This window comes from Myxine glutinosa, chromosome 6, assembly GCF_964187855.1.
Source record: "Myxine glutinosa chromosome 6, kmMyxGlut1.1, whole genome shotgun sequence".
Taxonomy (NCBI): domain Eukaryota; kingdom Metazoa; phylum Chordata; class Myxini; order Myxiniformes; family Myxinidae; genus Myxine; species Myxine glutinosa.
In genome coordinates, this window is record NC_136266.1 from 125,681,995 (window position 1) to 125,709,096 (window position 27,102).

Genomic DNA, 27,102 nt, shown 5'->3' on the forward strand with positions numbered 1-27,102 from the left:
TCAGCACACGGGTCCTAAAATCCTGCTCTGCCACTCTATCTTACCCTCTCTCTGTTCTCTTCACCCTCTCTTTTGCTCAAGGTCATCTGCCAGCATCTTGGAAATCAGCAAACATTACTGCTTTACACAAAAAGGTACAAAAACATCCTTGCAACGACAGACCAATCAGCCTACTCCCAATCATCAGCAAGGTCATGGAATCAATCATCGCATCTGACATCAAATCCTTCCTCTTCTGCAATGGCTTGACCTCGGATCATCAATTTGGATTCAGACCAGGTCGTTCTACTCTGGACATGCTGCTTCTGCTGTCTCAACAATGGATGGAGGTCCTCCATGCCAAACAGGAAATCAGAGCTGTCTCACTTGACATATCACATGCCTTCGATAAGGTCTGGCACCCCGCCCTGCTCACCAAACTCTCCTCCTATTGTATCCATGGAAATCTCCACGCATGGCTTGCGGACTTCCTCTCTGGTCATAGTCAACGTGTGGCCCTCTGAATGGATTTCTCTCATCTCCCCTTCCTGTTCAGGCTGGAGTTCCCCAAGGCAGTGTTCTGGGCCCTGCGCTTTTTCTGGTCTTCATCAATGATCTCTGACTCTCTGGAAAATCCTATCTCTTTGCTGATGACTCCACTCTCTGCCGCTCCATACCTCATCCCTTATATGACACATCTTATATGACTTATCTGACTGACTAGTATGACTTATATGACTTACATCCCTTGTATATATGAATCACACACCCTCTGCAGACCTGGAGAAAATCACAGACTGGTCAAACAAGTGGAACATGTCTTTCAATCCTGACAAATCGCACACTCTCACTATGTCTCTCCGAAAAGATCGACTGGACAACCCTCCCATCTACTTTCTCAACAATCCTCTCCAATAAGTTCTGTCTCTCAAGCTTTTGGGTCTCACTAGTAGTGTATATATGTTGCTTCTGGGACACTCTCATTTTTCCCATCGACTTACATGTTAATTTTTCCCCTCCCTCATTGCCCCTAAACACCTCTATTTCTCTCACCCTGTTCTTTACGAACCTTCTAACCTTTTGACATGTTATCCTTATTCATTAGACCACTTAAACAATGGTGACAGATGGCATCATATCTAGTATCTAGTATCTAGTATCTAATATCTAGTATCTAATGTCTATAAGACTGCGTTGCCATAAGGGACAAAGGATAGATCACAGGTTTCACATACAATGGAGTCTTATCCTTATCCCCTAGAACTATTTATCACCGGATCATCCTCGTATGATCACAGGTATACACTTACCCCGACAAACCGCCTAAACACAGAAATTACAGTTGAGGTTCCCTATCACAACAGCTGGACACCTACCTATGCAGATCTACCTGGATCTAGATATTCCCCTTAACTCAAATTCATAACAGTGATCGCATTTCCCATGAATCATTTCTGAAGATGATTCACTTCTGTGTGAACCTGTGATCCTTCTGACCTTATGGACCTTTTAACTTTTTACTCTTAATATCATCTGGTGAATCATCTTTGGCCCACTCAAACAACGACCCTACAAATATTTGTTTATGCGTGGGAAATAATTTAATTCTCTTGCCACTCTCCTCACCGTCTAATACATTAACAAAAAATATGTTTGAGTTTGGTTCTTTATCAAGATATTTTAACTGAGCTAAAATAAAATGATAAACCTCCCTCAATGTTCTTGTCTGAGCGCCTCCAGTGCCACACACTTTTTGGTAGGCTCTGTCCACCTTTTGTTAAGCTCCGTCCACTTTTTGGTAAGCCCCGCCCACTTTTTTGCGAAGCCCCGCCCACTTTTGCTAAGCCCCACCCACTTTATAAACTCTTTAGCATTGTATCATTTCCAGGTAATACATTACATCATTTTCAGGGAATTCCCATCACATCATTTCCAGTTAAGACACGCCCAGGGAATTTCCACAGGAAATGACACACCCAGTCCTTATAAAAGGCACCGACCACACAGGCTTTTTCAAACACGCTTTCTGCTTCACTTGAGAATGGACTACTATGCCGAAATGGAATGGGATAACTTTGCTATTCCTTGGAGTCCTACTACCTGTGTAGAACTCAACCTTCAGATTGATGAACTGGACTCGAACCTCTTATCAATGGAGGTAAGTTTGTTTATTTATTTATTTAATTAATTATTAATTTAATTATTTATTTTAATTTTTTTTTTTTTAGATGAGACTCGTGTAAGAGTTAACAAAGTTTATTTTAATATTCATAGAGCTTGATTTATACAAATAAAAATATTGTATTAAATTAATACATTGTTATTTTCTTTCACAGGAAATTGTATCTGAGATACGAAATGAAAATTCTGCTTTTAACACAACTTGGGATGAAGTTATTTTTTTGTTTGAAGACATTTTGAACAACCAAGACCCCCAGAACGAGTTCTACCTTGATGACCCAGCCAAAGAGTTATACCTTGGAGATCCACAAAATCCTGAAAAGAGTTTTACCATGATGATACTTGTTGTGAGTTATCAAAACAAAACCCACTGAACAAGTTCTACCTTGATGAGCCAGAATACAAGTCATACATTGGAGACCCACAAATTTCTGAAAATTGGGAAAGGGGAGTTCTCCCTGATGGTCCGCAGTTATACTATGTGAGACACATCATAGAAACCCTAAAAAATTGGGCAAGGAGAGTTCTCCCTGATGGTCCGCAGTTATACTATGTGAGACACATCATAGAAACCCTAAAAAATTGGGAAAGGAGAGTTCTCCCTGATGGTCCGCAGTTATACTATGTGAGACACATCATAGAAACCCTAAAAAATTGGGAAAGGGAAGTTTTCCCTGATGGTCCGCAGTTATACTATGTGAGACTTATCACGGAAACCCCCAATATTTCTGAAAATTGTGGTTCTACCTTGGGGACTTGGAAAGATTGTTATATTTTTGGAGACTCGGAATGGGGGTTTTGTTTTGATGACTCGGAATGTGATACCTATCTTGGAGGCTCAACAGGATTGTGGTTATACCTTGAGAACTTGGAAAGTTGGTTTTATTTTGGAGACTCTACCTGTGGGGTTCCTCTTGGAGACTCTTTGGATTCTAAAGCAATGACCAATGTTCTTTATTTAATGACGCTTGATTTAAGCAATATCAAGAAAGTTCGAGGAAGAAAATGCTGGAAAATTCTTTCTTCCCATTTCTACTTCTTCAAACTTGAAAGCCTTGAAAGACAGAATTGGAGGAAGAGGAAAAAAAAAAAAAAAAATACGTATTTAAAAAAAGAAGAAAAGAAAGATTATGTTAGGGTTTGGGTGGGATTTTGAATGTGAGGGTTAGGGTTGGGGTTGGGTTAGGGATGGGGTTGGGTTAGGGATGGGGTTGGGTTAGGGATGGGGTTGGGTTAGGGATGGGGTTGGGTTAGGGATGGGGTTGGGTTGGGTTAGGGATGGGGTTGGGTTAGGGATGGGGTTGGGTTAGGGATGGGGTTGGGTTAGGGATGGGGTTGGGTTAGGGATGGGGTTGGGTTAGGGTTGGGATTTTGAATGTGAGGGTTAGGGTTGGGGTTGGGTTAGGGATGGGATTGGGTTAGGGTTGGGATTTTGAATGTGAGGGTTAGGGATGGGTTGGGTTAGGGATGGGGTTGGGTTAGGGATGGGGTTGGGTTAGGGTTGGGATTTTGAATGTGAGGGTTAGGGTTGGGGTTGGGTTAGGGATGGGGTTGGGTTAGGGATGGGGTTGGGTTAGGGATGGGGTTGGGTTAGGGATGGGTTTGGGTTAGGGATGGGGTTGGGTTAGGGTTTGTATATTATTATGACTCACTCACACATACACACACACACAAAAGTTAAGCCCCAACTAAAAAGTTGTGGGATTCTGTGTTTGGGGTTCACAGATTTAAAAACGTATCCCCATTATACACACACAAAAGTTAAGCCCCAACTAAAAAGTTGTGGGATTCTGTGTTTGGGGTTCACAGATTTAAAAACGTATCCCCATTATGCACACACAAAAGTTAAGCCCCAACTAAAAAGTTGTGTGATTCTGTGTTTGGGGTTCACAGATTTAAAAACGTATCCCCATTACATTTTATTTATTATTTTCAAGGGTATTATCTGCTTACTTGTGTTTTTTGTAATTCTTGTGAGTAAAATGAACCCAAGATTTCTTCTCCATTTAAATCATATAATTTGTAGGTCCAAGGGACTGTATCCATTACATCAATGATTTTAAATAATTAACGAGTCCATTTTTGTGTATAACCTTTCTCAAAATGACTTTTCCATTTGTATATTCTTACAATATCACCAACTTTCAACTTGGGCTTTCTCAAATTAATCTCCTTTTCATATTCTAATTTTGTAAATGTTTCCGATGGTTTTGATTTTGTTGATGAATGAACTGTATTATTGTAATTATCTACAATATCCTGAATTAAATACACCCATTTTTGAGAACCGAGTTGTGTGAATTTTTTATATAGTCTCTTTCAAAGTACGATTAAAACGCTCAATAACAACTGCTTTTCCTTCATTAAAGGTGCTGTATAATTTAATACCCTTCCCCTTAAGAAATTTCATTAATATTTTGTTATAGAACTCTGTTCCCTCATCAGTCCATAACTTCTTTGGTTTCCTTTTATCCCGATCAAATATTAGCTTAAAGGCTAACATTAAAGTATCACCCCTTTTATTTTTTAAAGGGACAACCCAGGCAAATCTACTCCTCAAATCAATAACGGTTAAAGCATACCTGTATCCCCTGTCATTATTCAATTCAATTAAATCAGCGGACCATATGTGGTTGGTGTATTTAGAATAAACCTTCCTTCTTTTAAACTTTGTGATTATAGGTTTGTGTAATTCTGCAGCCAAAAGCTCCTCAGTCTTGATGACATCATTAGAGCCTAATAGTTTTTTGAGGAATAACCAAGACCAAGTTTCAATTTAGCATTTATCAAATTTCTCACAATAAACCTATCAACTTTCTCTCTCAACGTTGGATTTTGTATCAAAGACAAATTATACAACATTTCGCTGTCGGCTTTATGTTTTTCAGTCAACGTAGTGGTTTTCCCATAAGCAATATCATGCTTCATACACACTTCGTCAACCCTATTTGTAGGTTTAGGCCAAGGTTTAGGATTGTCAGCCTCATCTAATCTTTTATCCAAGTTTGTTCCTGGACCACAGAAAGAATACCCTGGAAGGTGTAATTCCCCTGGAATTCCAGTTGTTGTAAATTTACTTCCTGACAGAAACTTTTGTATGTCTCCTCCTCTTTTAGGAGAGATGAATTGGCACTTTTTAGAGCCACATACTTGACATATTCCTTTTTGATAAACTCTATTATTTTTAGCTTTAACATAAGAGATATTTTTAGATTTAGTTTTCTTTTTACATTTGAGACAATAACTCATATTTATTTATCAGAAAAATTCCGACAGAGAATCAAAACCTTTTTGGTTTTCAACATATACATTTCAATCTTTATTTTTAAAACATAAAGAATCCTAAGGAATGCCTTCACTCTCTCCTCCATTTATTTACAAATAAAAACTAACTAAAGTCAATGACACCAACATCATCAATCACATAATCTTTTCCTTCTTCTTCTTCTTCTTCACCACTTTCTCGTTTAAATCTCCTCCCTGAAATTGAAGACATTGACGTTGTTATTTTTGAAACCATTATCTTCATAAGAGTTGTTAATTCTTTAATTTCCTCTTCGGTGCGTTGAGATTTATTTATTTGCTGTAATACACTCAATCTTTTACGAATCTCACTGATTTCCATCTTTTTATATTTTTCCTCCCTCTCTCTTTGCTCCCTTTCCTCCCTCTCCTCCTTCTCCTTTTTCTCCCTCTCCTCCTCCTTTTTCTCCCTTTCCTCCTTCTCCTTTTTCTCTCTTTCCTCCTTCTCTTCTTTAACTCCTTCCTCATTTATCTTAGCAATTTTTGATATCAATATTTTCACAGCATTCATTCTTTCTTTATTTTCCTCTTCGGTGAGTTGAGATTGATCTTCTTGCTGTAATACATCCACTCTTTTTTGAATCGCTCTGATTTCCATCTCACTCTCCTCCCTCTCTCTTTGTTCCCTCTCCTCCTTCTCTCTTTTCTCCTTCTCTTCTTCAACTCCTTCCTCATCCCTTGCTACCCTCGAGTTTAAACCCCAAATAATATTATACATATACTCATCTGGATTTTGAGATATTCTTGTATCTATAATTATTTTTCTCATAATAGGATACCAATAAGATTTGTTGACGATTTCTAAAAGAGTTTTATATTTCATAACTTTGAGAAGTTCATTTTTATTTAATACTTTAAACAAGTCTCTATTTGTGGGTTTAACAATATCAGTATAAGGCCAGTTTTTTATGACAAAATTCCCATGTATATGCTCCAAATCATAAGGTATGTAATACCGAGCACCCTTTTCTTGTAGGTATCCTTGAATACAAAAATTATAATTCTCTTGTAGTCTTCTTCCTGCCATTTATGTATCAGAAATATATGTGAGATTAATATTATGACAGGTAATACCACCCCATCTTCCCACTACCAAATCGGTTTGTATTCCTCGGCTTTCTATCCTTATCTCATGACCTTCCTTCTTTGTCATGCTAACCATCGCTATACTATCATATATTTTTCTTTTCTTAAAACCATGTATTTGTTGTTTATTAATTGTACTTCCACATAAATCCATATCCTCACCAAGTGGATAATATTCTTCTTTACGAGACTGATTAAAATCATGTAGGTCTTCTATGTTTATTGAAAAAGACCAATTATACCCTAAATCAGGCATATCGTACCCCCATTTATTAATTCGCATATTAACTATATGTCCTTCTTTATAAAATTCAATTGTAAGCAGGTAGTTAAATTCAATGAGGAAAGGTGTATGGTCAGTATAACCAGGTGTTGTGGTTGTAAATTTTACTTGTTTAACAAAACGTGCTGTTTTCTTTAAAAATATATATTGTGATAAATCACTAAATCTAATTAAGTCATTTGCATCTGTAGGGTTTGGATAATTGATTAATTTATAAGTATTCTTCATATTAATATTTTTACTTACACTATATTTTTGTCGTTCAGCCTGTGCCTTTGTATAATAATTTGATAAATCAATATCCTGAGAGGATTTTCCAAAGATAGAACCATCTTTTCCAACATAAGTCATTTATATTAGATTAAAAATGATATCATAAAAATTTTCATTATTGTTGAGTTGAAATAATACATATAAACATAATTGACCACAACATTTAGAATTAATTTCTTGAACTTGAAATGTTTGATAAACACCATTCTGTAAGAATTGTATTACTTCAACAGGTGGTGGCATACCATAACTATCAAAATAATATTTATCCTGACTATTATGAATACAAACCCAATGAGAACCATTCTGTGTGTCTAAATTCATAATAATATTCTTTGTATTCTTATTTATATGTATTAATTCATCTCTCATACAAATAACCACATTATCAATTTTTAGTGTTTTACAATACTTAGCTAGTTCTATATTTGACGTTGTATTCTTTCCAAATTGTTTAAACCATTTATCCATTTATTTATGAGAAAGATACAATCCATTACCCCGTTTAGTTAGTTTAACACCCGCTTGAGCGATAGAGGAAAGCATATCTCCAACCAACAATCTAGATTTATCAGGTAGACTTTCAAGTTTTTGAGCAAAATCTACAATTACACCACCTCCACTAATTTGTTTCTCCAACTCCTTGTTATGTCTTTCCAATTCTTTTTGAGCTTTTAGTTGTGCCTTCCTTTCGTTAGCAGTTTTTACTGCTGCTGAAATACCACCAGTCAATGCTCCCACCGCACTTAAACCAGCAAATAAAGGAATTAGAAACGGGAGAAATCCTCCTCTTGACTCGTCTATTGAATATTTCTTTAACATAGGTTTTGTCATTTTAATTTTAAGTGAACCAGTATCATTTAGTGTTTTTACTTGTGTGTGTGTGTGAGTACAACATCAATTCTTACAGCTCCTTTTCTTTGAATTGTATTAACATTAATAATACAAGGCTTTTGATTTTGAATACAAGATGTTAATTTATTAAGATTGATTTGATTAACATATACCCCAACCATTTATTTATGAGAAAAAACCTATGTGATATTAATCATAACACCATTATCTGTATTAATCTGTAATTCTGTTTCCTCCAAAAGCAAACAATATGCATTAACCTCTTCACTCTCCCCTCTTTCAATGTATAGAGAAGTATCCACTCGATTAGACTTTATAGTTTCCTTTTGAGAACTCAGGTCAATTGCATAGATTGTATAAAGTTTTTGAAACGCAACCATATCCAAAATAGGATCATTATTACCATTACTTTCACACACCTTTTGGTAGGACTTGTAGGCTTCCGCATAATCATTTTTTTCCCAATCAATTTCCAATCTATCTCGCGGATAAAATGTGCCATCAAGAGAAACCCGAAGTTGTTTCACCTTAGCATTATCACTCAGCGCATTATTACCTTCGCAAAAGCGGAAGGTTATGTTTTGATCGCTGTGTATTTATTTGTATGTCTGTGTGTGTGTGTGTGTGTATGTTATTCGCATAACTCAAAAAGTATTCAACCGAATTGCATGAAATTTGGTGGGATGATTGGTTATTATACGGGACACATTTGATTAGATTTTGGGAGCAATCGGGTCAAAGGTCAAGGTCAAGGTCACGAAAAGGTCAAAATCGTATTTTAGTACAGTACAGAACAGTAGCTGCGGCGAAGGTATGCGCTCTACCGAGTGCCCGTTCTAGTTCTTATTAGTACCGTCCTCTCCATCTGGTTTTTTAAAAATGAGCCAGAGGTATCGTGGCTTTCCTTGAAGAACACCCAAATTCCAAGTGTAGGTAGTGTGTTCCAGTTTAACATGTTGACATCTTCTTTTAAGGTATGATACATTTAGCGGTTTCTTTGAGTTAAGTCTTCTATTTAACATCTCTTCCGTTTTAAGATTAGGAGTATATTCACTGATATACCAACACAAATCATTAATAACAAATTTATTGTCGTCTCCAAAAGCATTTTCATCCCCAAAAAGCAACCTATTTACATTATCATTCCTTTGTAGTTGAAATCTAATTTTAAGACCATACAAAACTTTGTCATAATCACAAAATCCAAATATACCTTTCAGAGGTACTGCTACGGTAAAACTATTCTCTGGTTTTGTGTCATCATTATACATTGCCTTCCTTTGACTATAACCAGGGTCTGTGTTTGTACCCGTTGACATATCAGGAATAAAACCTTCAACAGCTCCCTTACCCATTCTATCACCAAACGAATATAGTGTAAATTTCATCATTTCAGATCTAGCAGAGACATAATCAACCGCTTCAACCTCTTGTGTTCCAATATACAGGCGAACACTATCAAACATTTTCCAGAAGAAATCATTTACGAGTGTAGCATTAGTATTATTCGCAGCCTTAGTGAATTTAAATTTACACAGCAAGAAACTATCAGCTATATTCAAGTAAGTTTGTTGATTATTTATTTCAAAACTTTTTGTTCCGTTTGAATTCCAGTCTGTTCCAGTTATAGCATTTACCTTAAAATAGTCTTCCTTTTTTGTGGAGTTTGAAATGATAATTGTATCATCCAAATCATAGATACTATCAATCGCTTCCATACTTGTATTTATATAGTATTAAAATCGTTGAAACCCTGACCCAAGTATTTTAATGATTTTTTGTCGTTCTTGTGAAGATAATTGAGTTTTACCTTTTTTTATTTCTTTGATTGCTTGTAATTTATGAGACTCCTTTTGAGCATCTTTTATACTCTTTATAGCACCCGCAACGGAGCCCACGGCAGAAGCAGTTGAACCAATTAGGTCTTTATGTTTAAGGATGGTTGAACCAATACCCATTAGAGTATCAATTATCCCATCTCCTTTATTTCGAAATTGATGACCTACACCTCGTTGTCTCTTAGGTTTATAGTATCCTTTACCCACATACCTTGTATAGTATGGTGAAAGGTACATGCCCTCCCCTGTAATTATTTTATATTTTCCCAACTCATGTTTTCTCACAATAACCATTATTTATTTATTGAAAAACTTCACGTAGGTGAATTCTGATGGATATAATTTCATCATTAAAGGATATCATACGATTATCTTGGTCGGTTATCCTAAAATTTACTCTGTATATGGTTTTTCCTGACACAGGTAAATAGACAAGATTTTTTGGTTACATATTAAATTTATAACCAATCGGGGTTGAGTATGCACTGAATGAAAATATTGTATTTGTTCTTATTCCATCGTTATAAGCACCATCAATCAAATCACAATGAATTAATACTGAATTTATACCGGAGGATATTTGGATAACATTATCACTGTAAAACGTCCCGTTATTTTCAATCTTTTTTGAAGAGAAACCCAATAGCTCTCTGACCGAATTTTCAATCGTGAAATCAACTTTATAATTATTTTTAAGTTTAATAGTTGATTTTGAAGTGTGTTTTTGAATATCTATTACAATATTTTTTGGTTCATCACCTTTTTCTTTCATAAGGCGAGAGACTTCTGAAGATATTTGAGAAATCTCGTAAGCTCCAGGTGAAACGGTTATAGTTTTATATCCACTTCCTGGATTATAACTAAACTTGTTGTTTTTCTCTGTGATATTAAAAAGGGTATTGTAAGTTTCCATTGACAACAAAGATGCCTCATATGAGGTAAGGGGGTCAAGTTGTAGTGGGTAAGGGAATGAAGCTGTGTAATCGCTCGTTGTGAAATTAAAACTAAGAATTGTGCTTCTCATCTTATTTAATATCTAATAAAATATCTTTGTATTGACATTTATTAATTATTTTCATGTTCATCAACTGATCTAAAATGGCTGAGGATTCATTAAAACAATTGTTGTTTCCAGCCTTCTTACTACCTAACAACAATAATAGCCTATTAACTAATTGTGATGGGTCATTTGGAAGAAAACTAACACCTGAACCAAGCTTACTTAAAGCATCAATAATATGTTTCTCCTTCTCATTCTTCTTACTTTTACCAGCAACAGAAACTCCATAATCAAGTGCATTTAGCAACTCAATATATACCCTATCTTCCTCTCTTTCCATATCAAGTGGTTCCTCAAAATATTTTGAACCGCTGAATCCGGGGTTTGTTAGAAGAAACATTAATCTTGGAGTTAATTTAACATTTGGTTGAGTAGAACTCAAGAACATCAATTCATCATTAAATATCAATACCTTTTCTTCCACAAGATGAACACTGCTGGTTCTTCTGTTGGAATGAGACCTGCTCTGGTTTTTGAATCTGCCAAATATTCATTGTTTTGAAGAGCTTCCACTACATAATTAGGGGGTTGATTTACCTCCTCAAGTTTCTGAAATAATTCTTCATCATTATATTCTAATTTTCCAAGTTCTTGTTTTGTTATCTGACTAAAATCTTTGAGCATTTGAAGTTTTGTCGGAGTAAATTCTACCGTGGGAACTGTAGGGTGTTGAGTTTTTAAAAGCGGTTTAAAAAATTTCTCTTGTTTTCTTTCAAAGGCTTCTTCACCAGTTAGTTTCTGTCTCCGTTTCTTCTTTATCTCTTCCTGTTGCTTTACAACTTTTGAAACCAACTCTTGATGTTCCTCAAACTTTCTTTCTCTTTCTTCGGCATTCATTTAGTTTTGAAAAATATCATTTAATGAATTGTAAAGGTCAATGGGAAAATTTTCCTTTTCTTCATCATTATAGTAAATGTGTTGAAATAAATCCTTTTCTTGAAATATTTCATCAAATTCTTTATTGGTATTAATACGAGTTGTTATTTCTTCTTCACTAATACTTGTATCTCTGCTTTTCATACGTTTGCGTTGTCTCCTCATCGATATCAAAACCAAATGATAAAATCTTAACTCCATCACCACACAATTGTTTAATAATTTGTCTCATTCCTTCAGGATTAGTTTCTAAAATCCCAAGACCATTAGATTTTACTTTATTTAACTCACTCTTACAATGTGAATATTTTGTAGAACCAAGAGAGACCTCCTCAAATATTTGACCTTCGTTCCTCAATCGCATATGTTCCTCCATTGAAATGTAGTAATAATCTTTCCCTTCTACTTCTCCTGGTCACTTTGCTCTGGTTGTAGTACTCACAAAACGAATCATAGGGTGTTTTTAAAAAAAACTTACAATCTTTTCATTTTTACTATTCAAGAGTTTAGATTTATGAAAGTTCTTTCCAGAAGCAGATTTACCCACAAGGTTAATAATAATTGTCATTTATATATGTAATTATGTTTAAAATAAAAATACATCCTTTAATATCTCATCTTGTTTCACAACAATATATTTATATTTTCCAATCGTGTGTTTCATATAATTTTCAAATTCTTTTTTACTACATAACGTAGAGCAATTATCTCTCCAAAAATTATTTCCATCTATTGAATTTAACTTAAATAAAATAAAAGTATTAGCATTGTTTCTTATTGAGCGTCGAGGGACTTGAAAATATGACTGACTAAGATAAATACAATTACAAGAAGAATGTCTCCCTCTTGTATAGTAGCTATCCATTACTGTTTGGTTTCTCTCATTAACACAATCATCAAAGATGACGAGGTTCTTTTTTGATATATCTAAATCTTGAGGTGAAGGTATATCATCCGTATTATCACTGAGAATACAAGTTATGGGTTTTGGTTTAGGTTTCTGTGTATCACAAAATAGTTGTATTATATCCTCAATGTTATAATCATTTAGTTTGTTTTGAAGGATAAATAAACCGATAATGTCTTCCTTTTTAAGACCTGCATTAAAACCCTGTGAGAGTAGTTGATACTCGGGTTGAAAACTTGACTTCGTAAAAATTATTAAATTATCAATCTAAAAAGTTGGGGGTAAGGAGCATCTTTAAAAGCAAACAGGTTTTTCCACATCCGCTTGAACCAACTATTAGACATCTCAATGAATTTGGAATGTTTTTATGGTTATTAAATTTTATCTTATTTTCCCAAACGGGTAAAAAATCATTCATTTATATATTTGGAAAACAAGTCATCCAACTTTTTTTGAGCTATTTTAGAAACTCTATATTTTATCCTGAGTTCGGGTTTAATTTCAAAATAATTCATTATTTTATTTATGTAGTATCTTGTATTAACATTTCCATTAAAATTATTTTGAATAATAAATATCATTAAACCCTTATACATTTCCTCAATACAAAGAGTCTCTTTCCTTGTAAGAAATGGTGTATTATCACCATAATGCTTAACATTCATCTCTCTTATTAATCTTGTAAAGTAATTCATTTTTGGTTCTAATTTAAAAGAGTTATATGTTTTTTTATATTTCTTATTATCATTAATTAGAATATAATCACAGAATAAACATTGTTTATATGAATCCTCATCATTAAGCCCCACTCTATCACAAGCCGGACAATTCTCTAATTTATCATATGGAGAGTCTGGAAATTCTAAATATCCTTCAGAACTTATCATATTTATGTGGTAAATTTTTACTTAAACTAAATGCAAGTTTATTCATTAATAAATACAATGTTTCAAAGCACAAAAGACAAATTTCAATCAATCTCTACTTCGGTGAAAGATATAGAAAAATATGTCAAAGATGTTAAATTGAACAAAGATAAATATGGAAATTTTTGGGTAAAACCAGTTATGGAAAATAACATGAGCCCCTCTATTTCATTTAAAGGAAGAGCTCTAACTAAACCTGGAAAGACATCCATTAAAGTAAATCTAACAAAAGTTTCTCCTCTACTCCTGGCAATTTATTCAAAGCTTGAAAAAGTGATTGACCACGATACTTTGAAAAAGAATGATAAGACCATCAACAATACTCGTGGAGAAATTTGTATTTACTTTAATAATCCAAAGGGTGTAGATCTAAGTAAAATGAATGATGTTAATATTTCTGGTGAAATGTCATTTCGTTCTATGATAGTTAGAGATTATTTAAAGATAACTTTTGATATTAAAAATGTAGAGATTGAATCCGTTAATGAAAGAAAGTATATTGGTATAGATGGAAAGGTTTTTTCTGCTAATTAAATATGAGTCATTACAGCAGTGAAGATTTTACTATTTCATTGAACTCGGACAATAGTGATGATAGTATTTCATTGAACTCGGACGATGGTGATGATAGTATTTCATTGAACACAGATGATAGTTATGATACTAATAGTTTGTGCTCAAATGATAGTTATGAGAGTAGCTTTATTGATGACTCTGAGTATGATTCTGAGTATTCATGTGATAGTTATGACTTCGATGATTCTGAGTGAAAAAGTGTTTTAGTTTAAGCACAGCGATATATATAAAACGGAGCTGTAAAGCTCAAAAGTGTTTTATTTTAAGCACAGCGATATATATAAAACACCACGTTTTCTCACGCTATAAATATGGTTTATTGTGATACTTGCGAGAAGGAAGTAAAATATTATAAACAACATATTCTCACCGCAAAACATACATACAACATTCTTAACAAACTTTCCCCTCTTCCACCTAAAACAAAACATTGTAAGGTCTGTAAAACAACCATCCTCAAGAAGGGGTTTAAAGCCCATCTTAAAACTAACAAACACTTGTCAAAATTGTTTACTATTAAAAACTCTGATGGTGCATTCAAAGGACATATTAAAATAAGAGTCTTTAACTTCAAACCTCCTGAACCAGAGTCTATAGTTGATGCTGTAGAAATAGTTAAACCTGCTGTTCAAACGTTGATTGAAAAAACACTAAAAGAAATGAAACCACTTAAATTTTATATGGGAGTAAAATTAGAAATGACAAAGGACGAAGGAGTTACAGATACACCATACATGAGAAGTGAGCCACACTTTATATCTTCATATCAAGATTTTAAAACATCAGGAGTCTATGATGAACCTATTAAACAAGAGCAAGATGTGGATAATTCAATCGTAGGAAGTGGATTCAATATAGGAAAAATTATTTACATAGACATTCATATTCTTAAATCAGATCCTCTAAAAGCTTCTTCTTACATTGATTTACCCAGTGTTATCAAAAATAGAAAAGCAGTTATCAATATCAAAAATAAAGACAATAAATGTTTTCTCTGGTCTATTCTAGCACACTTACATCCTCCACATTTTCATGATGAAAGAGTATCTCATTATAAAAAATATGAGAATACATTAAATACGAAAGATTTAAAGTTTCCAATGACTTTAAATTATATTCCTAAATTTGAAAAGTTGAATAATTTATCAGTTAATGTTTATGGTCTAACAGAAACAAACAACATTCAGGTTTTAAAGCTTTCTGACAATTGTAAACAAACTCATATTAATCTTCTATATTTTAATTCAGATGAAAATTCACATTATACATACATCAAAGATATTACAAAATTAATAAAACCACAAGTATGTAAAAGAACAAATAAAATATATATTTGTATGCGTTGTCTTAACTTCTTCCATACACAAAAAAGATTAGATAAACATTCAAATTATTGTGGTGAACATAAATCAACGGTAATCAACATGCCTAAAAAAGACTCAAAGATCACATTCAAAGATGAAAAGAAAACAATAAAACATCCATTTGTTATATATTCTGATTTTGAAAGTATTTTAGAAAAAATTGATACTGCTTCTCCAGATCCAAAAGAATCATACACAAATAAATATCAAAAACATACTCCTTGTGGTTTTTGTTATTATATCAAATCATCCGTTGGTGATAAATATAACAAGTTAGAGATGTATAGAGGCTCAAATACCCCAGAGGAGTTTGTGAAACGACTAGAAAAAGACTGTGTTCGATTAACCAAGATAATGAGAGAAACCAATAAACCAATGTCCTTAACAAGTAAAGAAAAAAGGGAATTTATAAAAAACAATGTCTGTCATATTTGTGAGGAGAAAATTGGTAAAGGTCGAAAGGTTAGAGACCATTGTCATCTCACTGGTAAATATAGAGGTCCGGCTCATCAAAGTTGTAATATTAATTATCAACTCCCCTCTTTCATTCCTGTCTTTCTTCATAACAACGCTCATTATGATACACATCTATTTATCAAGGAACTCTCAAAGACTTCTGGAAGTATCTCAGCAATTCCAAACACGGGTCAGAAATACATTTCATTCACAAAAACAATTCACACATCTCCTATTACTCATATCAGATTTCTTGATACATTTAAATTCATGGCAAGTCCATTGGCTAACTTGGTTCAAAATCTAAAAGAGTTTCCATGTCTTTCAGAGTATTTTTTAGATAAAGATTTTCTAACACAAAAGGGAATTTACCCCTATGACTATATGGACTCATTTGAGAGATTCAATGAAACACAACTTCCTTTAAAAGAAAATTTCTATAACAAATTAAATAATAGTCATATATCTGATAAAGATTATGTACACGCACAAAATGTTTGGAAAAAATATAACATTAAGAATCTTGGTGAGTATCACGATTTGTACCTCAAAACTGATGTGCTTTTGTTGGCTGATGTGTTTGAGGCTTTCAGAACAATCTGTCATTCTGGATATGGATTGGATCCTGCTCACTATTACACTGCTCCTGGATTGGCTTGGAGCGCGATGTTAAAAATGACAAAACAAGCTTTGGATTTGATAACCGATGTTGATATGCTTTTGATGATTGAAAAGGCAAAGAGAGGAGGAATTTCACAAGTCTGTTCAAAGAGATATGCTAAAGCAAATAACAAGTACATTCCAAATTATGATCCATCGGTAGAGAGCTCCTACTTGATGTATTATGATGCGAACAACCTGTATGGCTGGGCAATGTCTCAGGCTCTTCCTTATGGAAAACTTAGATGGGTAAAGGAAAAAGATTACAAAAAGGTTTTACAAGATGTATGTATCTCTACACAAAAAGAATTGGATGATTCAAAGGTTGGTTATTATTTTGAGGTCGATTTGAAATATCCAGAGGAACTTCATAACCTACACAAAGATCTCCCATTTGCTTGTGAAAAGGAAAGTCCAAAGAAGGAGTGGTTAAGTGATTATCAACAATCATTTAATATAGGTGAATCAACAGAAAAATTACTTACTACATTATATAACAAGAAAAATTATGTTCTACACCAAAGAAATTTGCGACAATATTTATCAAAAGGTCTAAGAGTAGAGAAGATCCATAGGGTTCTAAAGTTCAATCAAAGTCATTGGTTGAAGGGGTACATTGATTTTAATACACAAAGAAGAACAGAGTCAAAAACTGATTTTGAGAAAGACTTTTATAAATTGATGAATAATGCGGTCTTTGGTAAGACCATGGAAAATGTGAGAAAAAGACAAAATATCAGACTATCAACATCTTGGAAACAAGCATCAAAATTAATTAATAGACCGAGTTTTACTAGAGCTGAGGTCTTTACTGAGAACTTTTGTGCGATCCATTTGATTAAAGAGAGTATTAAAATGGACAAACCTATTTATATTGGAACATCAATTCTTGATTTATCAGTCATTAATGTATGATTACTTTTATAATAACTTGAGGAAGAAATATCAAAATGATGTTCATCTACTTTATATGGATACAGATAGTTTTATTTTGCAAATTAATACTGATGATGTTTATTCAGACATGAAAAAGGACATTAATATCTATGACACTAGTAATTACAGTCCAGAGAGTGAGTTGTTCTCTTCTAAAAATAAAAAGGTGATTGGAAAGTTTAAGGATGAATTAGGAGGAAATGTCATGAGTGAATTTGTGGGATTGAGGTCTAAGGCTTATGCTTATAAATACATTGTGAATAACGTTGAAAAAACTGATAAGAAGTTAAAAGGCATAAAGAAAAATGTCATTAAAGAAACAATAAACTTTAAGGATTATTATAACTGTTTAACAACAAAGAAAGAAGAGTTTAGAAAGATTAATGGAATAAGAAGTTATAAACATCAATTATATTCAGAAGAGGTGAATAAGAAAGCATTGGGGGCTTTTGATGATAAGAGGTTTATTTTAGAAAATGGAATTGATAGTCTCCCTTATGGTTATACAAGTATATAAGTGATAAGTTAAAAAGGGGGGTTAGGGATTTTAACGGGCTACCGCCGCCTTTTTACTATTATATAAATGATAGAACCAAGTACCAACCAGACTAAAGAGTGGAGGTGTAATCAACCTTGGTATATAAATGGTAAACATAACGAATGTGAAAAATATCAAATAGGTATAATTGAAAAGACAACTGGTAAAAAAATTTACAAAACAAATAAGAGAATTAATTTAAATACCGGTGAATTGGGTAAAAAAGATGGAAATATTTTTGAGTGGACGGAAAACTTTGATGGTTGCCAGGAAAATATATACTTTAATTTTAAAATGGTATGTGGCACTGGAGGCGCTCAAACAAGAACATTGAGGGAGGTTTACCATTTTATCTTAGCTCAGTTAAAATATCTTGAGAAAGAACCAAACTCAAACATATTTTTTGTTAATGTATTAGACGGTGAGGAGAGTTGTAGGAGAATTAAATTATTTCCCACACAAACAAATATTTGTAGGGTCGTTGTTTGAGTGGGCCAAAGATGATTCACCAGATGATATTAAGAGTAAAAGGTTAAAAGGTCCATAAGGTCAGAAGGATCACAGGTTCACACAGAAGGACCATTGTTTAAGTGGTCTAATGAATAAGGATAACATGTCAAAAGGTTAGAAGGTTCGTAAAGAACAGGGTGAGAGAAATAGAGGTGTTTAGGGGCAATGAGGGAGGGGAAAAATTAACATGTAAGTCAATGGGAAAATGAGAGTGTCCCAGAAGCAACATATATACACTACTCTCACTATCTGCAATGATCTTTCCTGGGACAACCACATTTCCAAGCTGGCCTCCAAAGCCAGTCGCCGACTGGGCATCCTCCTTTGTGCGAAGTCCTTCCTTGGCACACCTGAGCTCACCACATACAAGGCTTTCATCCGCAGCTCAATAGAATACTGCTCTCCCTTCTGGGCTGGTGCTCCTGCCTCACACCTAGCTCAGCTTTACGCTGTTGAAACCAAAGCTTTAAGGATCATTGGAATCTCCGCGATGAAGCTAACTCCGAGGGCCTTTCACTCACTCACCGCAAGCAGGTTGGTGATCTTTCTCTCTTCGACCGACTCCTATCCGGCCTAGCTCCCCCAGCTCTGTCTATGCTCTGTCCCCCAAATATTCCTCCAGGTCACACAAGATCTGCCAGCAACCCTCTTCTGGTGAAACTACCAAAATCTAGGCTCTCTGCTCACCTTCACTCCTTAATGCCTCTTTTCTCCCACCTCTGGAACAAACTCCCTCACTCTCTTCAATCCCACTCCTAGCTCTAGGTCTTTAAAACAGCTGTTCACAACCATCTCGTATCTTCCCGATCCAAAACCTTAATCTTTTCTACCCCCGTTAATTCACCCCAGATCCACTTTTTTGAAATACCGACTTCTTTTCTGGAAGCCCTAGCAGTGTCCATGTGTTTTATACCTCTCCTACCCCTTCCCATGCCTCTTCCCCCCTTTCCCCCAAAGCCCTCTCCTTCCCACAGATCTCCCGATGTCCCTATTCTCAAATGTTGTACTTGTGTGTTTCTCTCTTTCTCCCCATCTTGTCTCCTGCTCCCTTTATTATATGTTTTATGTGTCCGTTTTTTGTTTGTGATTAATGTTAGCTCTTACACGAGCCTCGATCTTGTATACAAAAAAAACAAAAAAAACTCAAAACGTTGTGGTCGGATTGTGACAACACTTGGTGGACAAGTTGGTTCGGTGACGAGACTGATTCAGGTCCAGATCTAGATCTGGCAAATCAGTGGGATACATAACGTAAATTGTTCAGCCTAGCAGAGGTACGTGCTCTACTGAGTGCCGTTCTTGTTAACACCTCTCATGATGTCAGTATTAATCACAGACTGGTCATGATGTCAGTATTTGACCAGTCTACAAAATGTGGAAGTAGGAGTAGGAGAGGGAAGAAGAACATGGTAACGATTCAATCACAGGCACACTGGGTTATTTAGATTTGAACTTGCAAAGAATAACTTTTTAAAATAAATAAATAAAAATAATAACAAAGAATAACAGATATGCAGATACAAGGGCAATGCAAAACTCGATATCGATTTGCCTCATCTGCAAGAAGAGACTCCTTCAAATAATTTGCACAAAAAAAAAAATCTTGGGAATTATAAAACAGTGTTACGGGTTCGTCACTTCCGTTGTGGTGGTTTGCATCCACTGTAAATATTTCTGATTCCATGTACTATTATTGTGTTCAAAAGGTTTATTGTCCATGAACAGTTTTCAAAAGGTAAAAAGTTAGTTTAAAGAAACAGGAAACCGGATCGGGAACCGGACGAGGAGGAGGAAGAAGAGGTAGAAAGAGGGCGGAGCAAGAGAGTCGGACAAGAAGCAGCCGAGCTATTTGTGGTCTGGAACGAACGTTGGCGAACAACAGTCACTAGCGAACTTTCGGGTTTCCCAGGGAAGGGATTCCTGTGACAGAGTGGTTAGCTCTGTGCCAGTTTAACCTGCGTGTCAGGTTTTGCTATCGACTCAGGAGAGAATCATCGCAGTGCTGTTGCGCCACGAGACCGGGCCGTCGGCCATTTTGACTCATGCAGGACTTGTACTTTGCTCGCGGTTTCGTCTCTTTTCGACCATTTTCACCGCATTCAGACGTCGATCTGGGGTGTGTGTGTGACGTGGCTTTTTGAAGGTTAATTCGTCCATACCCGAGGGTGTGATCTCTCAGTCGCCTGGAGGCCCCTTTGGATTTCCCAGTCGCCTTGAGGGCACCTTTGTACAGCTTTGGCTGTGTGACTGTACTACTACTTGCCATCCGCATGGGATTCTGGTCTCGATTGGACATCGTTCTAGCGATCGCTGGAGCGAAACAACTTTGTCTTGAAGCCGGGAATAAGAGACATTGGGGAATGTTCTTGTTTCACTCACTTGGAGCACAGTGAGTTATATATTACAAAACTGATGGTACCATCATAGGACATATTGATTGTACTTTTGAATACTATTGTTGTTGTACTGTTATTCTTGTGTGATCTTAATACAATATTTGTTTGTGAGTAACAATTGGGGTGGCTTCTCCATTGATCTTTGACACAGAATAACACATTTTTTTTCCATGACTCCTCTCGGGGCTCAGAGGTGCACCGTGACCAGGGGGTCGGGGAGGAGCACGTAACAGGCAGATAGGTGCTCTCTTGTTGTAGATGTTTTATGAACACAAATCGGTTTGCATGGGGAATTTAACTCAGCCTCTATCCCTAAAACTTATGGCCGATAAAATTTGCTGATGCAATATTAAATGCAATGAGATTAATAACATGGTATCTGCATGCATCCAATGAACAAAAAAGCCACAAAAGCAGAGGAGAAGCTTCAAAAGCTATCCAATAAGTACTTGGACAGGATATCAAACATCACCTCCATACTGATCATATCACTGGGCAAAGGAGTAGCACAAACGGAATCTTCTTCTTCCAAAAACATTCCAGCAACCCTCACTTCCCCTTCCAAATAACCTGCACACAACAACCGGACCGAACACACTGCCTTTTTGTACAACTGCACAAGGTGTGATGCACTAAGTAACATTTGGCTGGACAAACTCCAGCCTCTACTTTCCGTAGCACCACCTATGTTAAATAGTCACAGAGATGTATGGTTCAAAAGAGTTCAAATCAATTTTATGTCATCCATATCGCCCGAACAAAGATCAAAACAAGTACAGATACTTCAAAGTACACCTCCCCATGCCAAATAAATAATTAACATATCATCCAGCATGCGACATTGCAGAGGCACCGACCTCCAGCATGCGACATTGCAGAGGCACCGAGGTGCCCGGCCATGCCACCCGGTGCCCGGCGATGCAGCACATGGAGACGGAATTGGGAGTGAGCGGTAATAATTGACTGATTAATTGTGTAATTAAAATAAATAAATAATAACCGTAAAATAATTAATTTCTTAATCAGTTGGCTAATAGCATACCTAAACCACCACCGTTTCATCCCAATCTGGAACTTTTTGAAAATTAAATAATTAATGGAAAATGAAATAATTATTCGATTAATTGATTAATCAATAAATCAAAAATACCCTTTATAGCTGAATCACGACCACTGGCCACTGGCATGTCCAAATACCAGCTTCCTAGCTCAAAAGGTGCCCGAGATATTGCCCAGATGAGAAAGAAAATAAATAAATGATGAATAATTATGAATAAATAAATAAATAATGATCGTAAAATACTTAATTACTTAATCAATTGGCTAATGGCATAACTAAACCACCGCTTAACCCAAATCAGTAACTTTTTGAAAATCAAATAATCAATTATTCGAATAATTAAATAATTAATCGATTAATTGATTAATAAATTAATCAATAAATCAAAAATACCCCTTACAGCCAAATCATTTGGTCATTGTTGTGTCTAAAAAATATCAGCTTCCTAACTTAAAAGGTGCCCGAGACATTGCCCAGTTGTGAAAGGAAATATATAAGTACTTAATAAATCGATAATAATTAATTTATCAATTAATTGATTAATCAAAAAATAAAAAAGTGTTTTGCCAAAGCAAATGCTAACTATTGTGCACAAATTTCAGCTTCCGAGCTCAAAGAATAGCTGAGATATCGCCCAGATAAAGAAACAAACAAAAAAAGAAAGCAAGAAAAGAAAAACAAATTGAGTGAAGACCGAGTACTCCCTTTTGGCGTGTGTCATCGCCAGGCATGCTTCGGTGCCCGGCGATGACATCATGCGGCGCCTGGAGATGGAATAGGAAAGGAACGGTGTACAATTAAACCTCGTTATATGATGTCATTGGTTCTCCATTGTACAAAGAAAACTTGATCTCAGGAGTTTGTCACACATGTCATTTTGAAACAACACTAATGCATCAACGCTACTTATGACGTCATCACAACGATCGATAGGAGGGATTTTTCTCATTAACAGGTGATCAGCCTCATCTTGGCATCTTGCAGCAAGGCTAAGACAACTTACGGACACTTCTCTCCATGTCCTCACAACGCCGGAGTTCGTGAACGAAGCGCCGTTGGAAAGCGTTGATGGAGTTATTGAGCTGGAACACACACGTTCAAAAGCACTGGCTCATTGGAAAAGCTAATGAACACTTTTGTCGCTGCACCGAGCTATCTAATGCCAAGCTGTAAGTAGCAATATATTTATTACGTATGCACCAGAGAGGAGGAGGGGAGACTGGGAAGATGAGAGAAAGAGAGAGGAGGCGGGGGTGGGGGGGAGGATATAGAGTTTTGGGGAAAAAAACAAAAAAAACACCGAGCAAAGGAAGGTGAGTATGTCAGTGTATGTAAGGGGAAGAGTTATAAGATTAAAGGGGAGGGAAAAGAAGGGACCTGTATGAAGTATTAATATGATGGGAAATGAATTTTAAAAATCCAGTTATATTGGCATATCTTATTATAATAGAGCAAACGTATATGGTCATGTATGTTTGTCTATATGCCACCAAAACGTCGTCTTCTACTTCTTCTTCTTCAAATAAAATTCACACCCAAAACAGTCCGTGAAGTCTTAATTATGTTTAGACTGCTGAGACCCATCAGACTTTGACGACCCTTTAAGTCCCTCAAGACCACCCCGAATACCCTCAAGACCACCCTGAAGAACCTGAAGACCACCCAGAAGAACCTGAAGACCACCCAGAAGAGCCAAAACACCCTGAAGACCCAAAAGATTCTTAAAGACTCAGAGGAACCAAAAGACCATCAGGACCCAAAATATCCTGAAGACCCCCAAAGACCCCGAAGACCCAAAACACACCAAAGACTCAAAATACCCTTAAAGACCCAAAGGATCCAAAAGACCCTGAAGACCCAAAAGACCCTGAAAACCCAAAATATCCTGAAGACCCTGAATACCCAAAGCACCCAAAAGACCCTTAAGGACCCAGAGGAACCAAAAGACCCTCAGACCCAAAAGTCCCTGAAGACCCAAAATACCCTGAAGACCCAAAACACCCTCCTCGGTACTCAAAATACCCTTAAAGGCCCAGAGGATCTAAAAGACCATGAAGACCCAAAAGACACGAAAATGGTCAAAGATGCCTATCCCTCTGAAACGACACGTGGTGAGGCACATGGAGTGCGTAGGGTCATGCAAGTACACATAATAAATGGATCACGTTATTACTGTTTTGCATATCCGTGTCTTAAACACATTCCTGTACATGCACCGACATACCTATTTTGTGTTTTTAGTCCATATGGGTACCAAACGTGTACAACCTCCTCATGCCGCCATGCCATCAAACCTTCTTGTTATGCTATAATAGTATAATATTAATTACTTTCAAGCTTCAAAGAATGGCTGAGATAGAGGGAAGGGGAGGACCGAGGAGCAACAGGGAGGGGGAGGGCCGAGGGGGGTCTTCAAACGAATTTGCCACGAACAAATTGTTCTGAGAAAGCCTTCGTGAAAAACAAACAAACCCGAATGGAGTAAATAAAAGTAAAATAAAAACCCGTATGGAGTAGAAAAAATAAAATTAAAACCCGGTATGGAGTAAAAAAAATTAAAAAGCTATATGGAGTACAAAATAAATGAAAAACCTGTATGAAGTAAAAATCTAAAAAAATTATAGTAAAGACTATATATATATTGTTGCGGATATGAGGATTGCATTTTTTTTGATTGTGTGTATTGTAGTGGTAAATTGTTGTATGAACATTGTTTGAATATGGCCCCTCCTGCCTCCAGAGTTGTGTAAAGGTAAAAAGGGCGTCCCGGTAGTTATTCCATGAAACACCACATTGCAGGACCCGATAAAACCCTTGTTCAGTAGCTTATATCTTATTATGTGTTTTAGAGTAAGGCCTTGTCTTCCATTAGAATGACACTCCATTGCACCGAATCAATTAAGAATAGCTCCCCTTCAATAATTCCATTTCCCAGCCAAACTCTCCATCTGTGGGTAAAGCAGTTCACAAGCGTGGGGTGCACGCCCTCTCAATTCGCTGCTATAGTGAATATGTGCTCCGTGCTCTGTTTGAACAGGAGGGGCGGGGTCGCCAGGGAGAGGCAAGCCCAGGGCGCGCCACGAAGGGCGGGGCTTTGCAGCCCTATGCCCAAATAAGGAAACAAGCCCGTGGCTCGCCACGAGGGGCGTGCCGTCGGCGCGATGCCCAAATAAGGAGACAAGCCCGTGGGATTACCATAGAAGGTCACGAAACAGAGCACGGGGGAGGGGGCGTGTCAGACCCGTGCTGGAGAGAAGTAAGAGGCAGGGAATACGAGCTGAGCTGCATGGAGAGGTACATGACAAAGAAAGGGTCCAAGAGAAAGCAGAGGAACTTTTACGAACGAGTTGCAAAGAGATACGGCAGAAGAGTCCAGCCCCGTTTCAACCAGCCGCGTGAAGCCCTGACGGGGCAGCGAGTGACCCTGCCGGCATGCGCTGTAAAGCCGAATACCAGGAGCTGCCGGCGTGCGCTGTAAAGCGGTTTACAAGGAGCTGCCGGCTCCCCGCTTCCCGCCCGGAGTGGACCTGCTCGCTGTGCCCTGTGATCCCACCTGCTCATCCTTTCCAGCCATTCCTGCCTGCAAGTTCCCCATTTGCGTACGTGAGTTTGTTTTGTTCGTGCTGTCCTGGGTAGTAAACTAAGTCTGTATAAGCTAGTAATTTTCACTGTGTCACCTGCGTTTTCATGTCACCTGTAAATAATCGTGACTGCTCTTTTTGCTTATGTGTGTAAATAATAATAAACCCCGTTACTCTTCTGTACGTCTTCTTCTTCTTCCTCTTTGCATTCGTCGTCTTAGTCTTTTCCACATTGAGTATCTGTGGCGCGATACGGCCAACGTTTGGGTGAATCGGGTTTAGTCGGGGAACAACTGTTCGGTCGCGGAGCCTTCCCTCGGCAAACAACATCCTTAACCGCGTACCGTAACAATATACTATATATACACACAGACTTGGCATTTAATATGGAATATTTTTTTTTTCTTGACTTGGGTTTACTTTCTTAACTCAGTATATCAATCTAGTGAGTTTCTTTTACACTTTGGTGATTTATTTGTTAAAAGAACCATGTCACTGATTGTCTGTCGCAGCAAGAAGTCAACAACAGGATTATATCACAGGTGGCGTGGCAAAATGTACGGACAGGTGCATTTGATGATTGGCTTCACAGTCGGGTATACAAGGGTTGTTGCATTCTGAATTAGTGGAAAACAACTGCTGCACGTCTCCAAAGGTTATCGCCGCTTCCTCTGGAGATGGTCCGTCAACTCGACAATGCTGTTTGTCATGGAGTGGTGGCTTTACGAAATTACGGCATGAAACAGCATGCTATTGCTCGGCAGTATGGCATCACTCAAGGTCAGGTGTCAAAGATCCTGAAACGAAATGCTCAGAGGGGTGTCCCTACTCCAATACCGAGGCCAGGACGTTCCCGCAGAACCACAAGGAGGGATGATCGCCAGCTGCACCGGTTAGTCCGCAATGGCCGTACCAAGTCAGCTAATCGGCTTGGGGCTGAGTGGCAGCAACTGGAAAATGTGCCTGTATCCAGAAGGCAATTCAACCAATGACTGGTTCAAGCAGGCTATCGTGCCAGGCGTCCTGAGAAAGCCACGTCTGATCAGACAACACCGCCAGCGACGATTGCAGTGGGCCAGAAAGCACTGTCAAATGGCAGCCAGGACACTGGAATCACGTGATCTTCAGTGACGAGTCTAGATTTCTGGCCTATCGTCAAGATGGCCGCGTCCGAGTGCGCAGACAAGTGCATGAAGCCTACAACAAAGATTGTATAGTGCCAAGAGTCCAAGCTGGAGGTGGTGGGGTGACCGTTTGGGCTGCTTTTCATGCAGGCGGCAAAACTGACCTGGTTGTTCTGAATGGAAACCTGAACCAGTTCAAGCACAGGGCCATTCTGGAAGAAACATTGCTTCCATTTGCTCGTGCAACCTTTCGAGGAAACTTTGTCTTCCAAGATGACAATGCATGGCCTCATCGTGCTCGCATGATCCAACACTTTCTTGCTGACCGTGGTGT

The 27,102-nt window shown here is 36.9% G+C and overlaps 1 protein-coding gene across 2 annotated transcripts in view; it reads right to left on the minus strand.

The window, feature by feature from the left end:
* Positions 1 to 27,102, minus strand: part of LOC137415335 (V-type proton ATPase 116 kDa subunit a 4-like) — a 142,879-nt gene that overhangs the window by 61,457 nt on the left and 54,320 nt on the right. For both annotated transcript variants that reach the window (XM_078780488.1, XM_078780487.1), the window contains exons 3-4: positions 23,067 to 23,145; positions 21,476 to 21,573 (exon numbers count right to left, since the gene is read on the minus strand). In XM_078780488.1, coding sequence (XP_078636614.1) covers positions 21,476 to 21,573; positions 23,067 to 23,145 — 177 coding nt within the window. The remainder of the gene's footprint in view (positions 1 to 21,475; positions 21,574 to 23,066; positions 23,146 to 27,102) is intronic.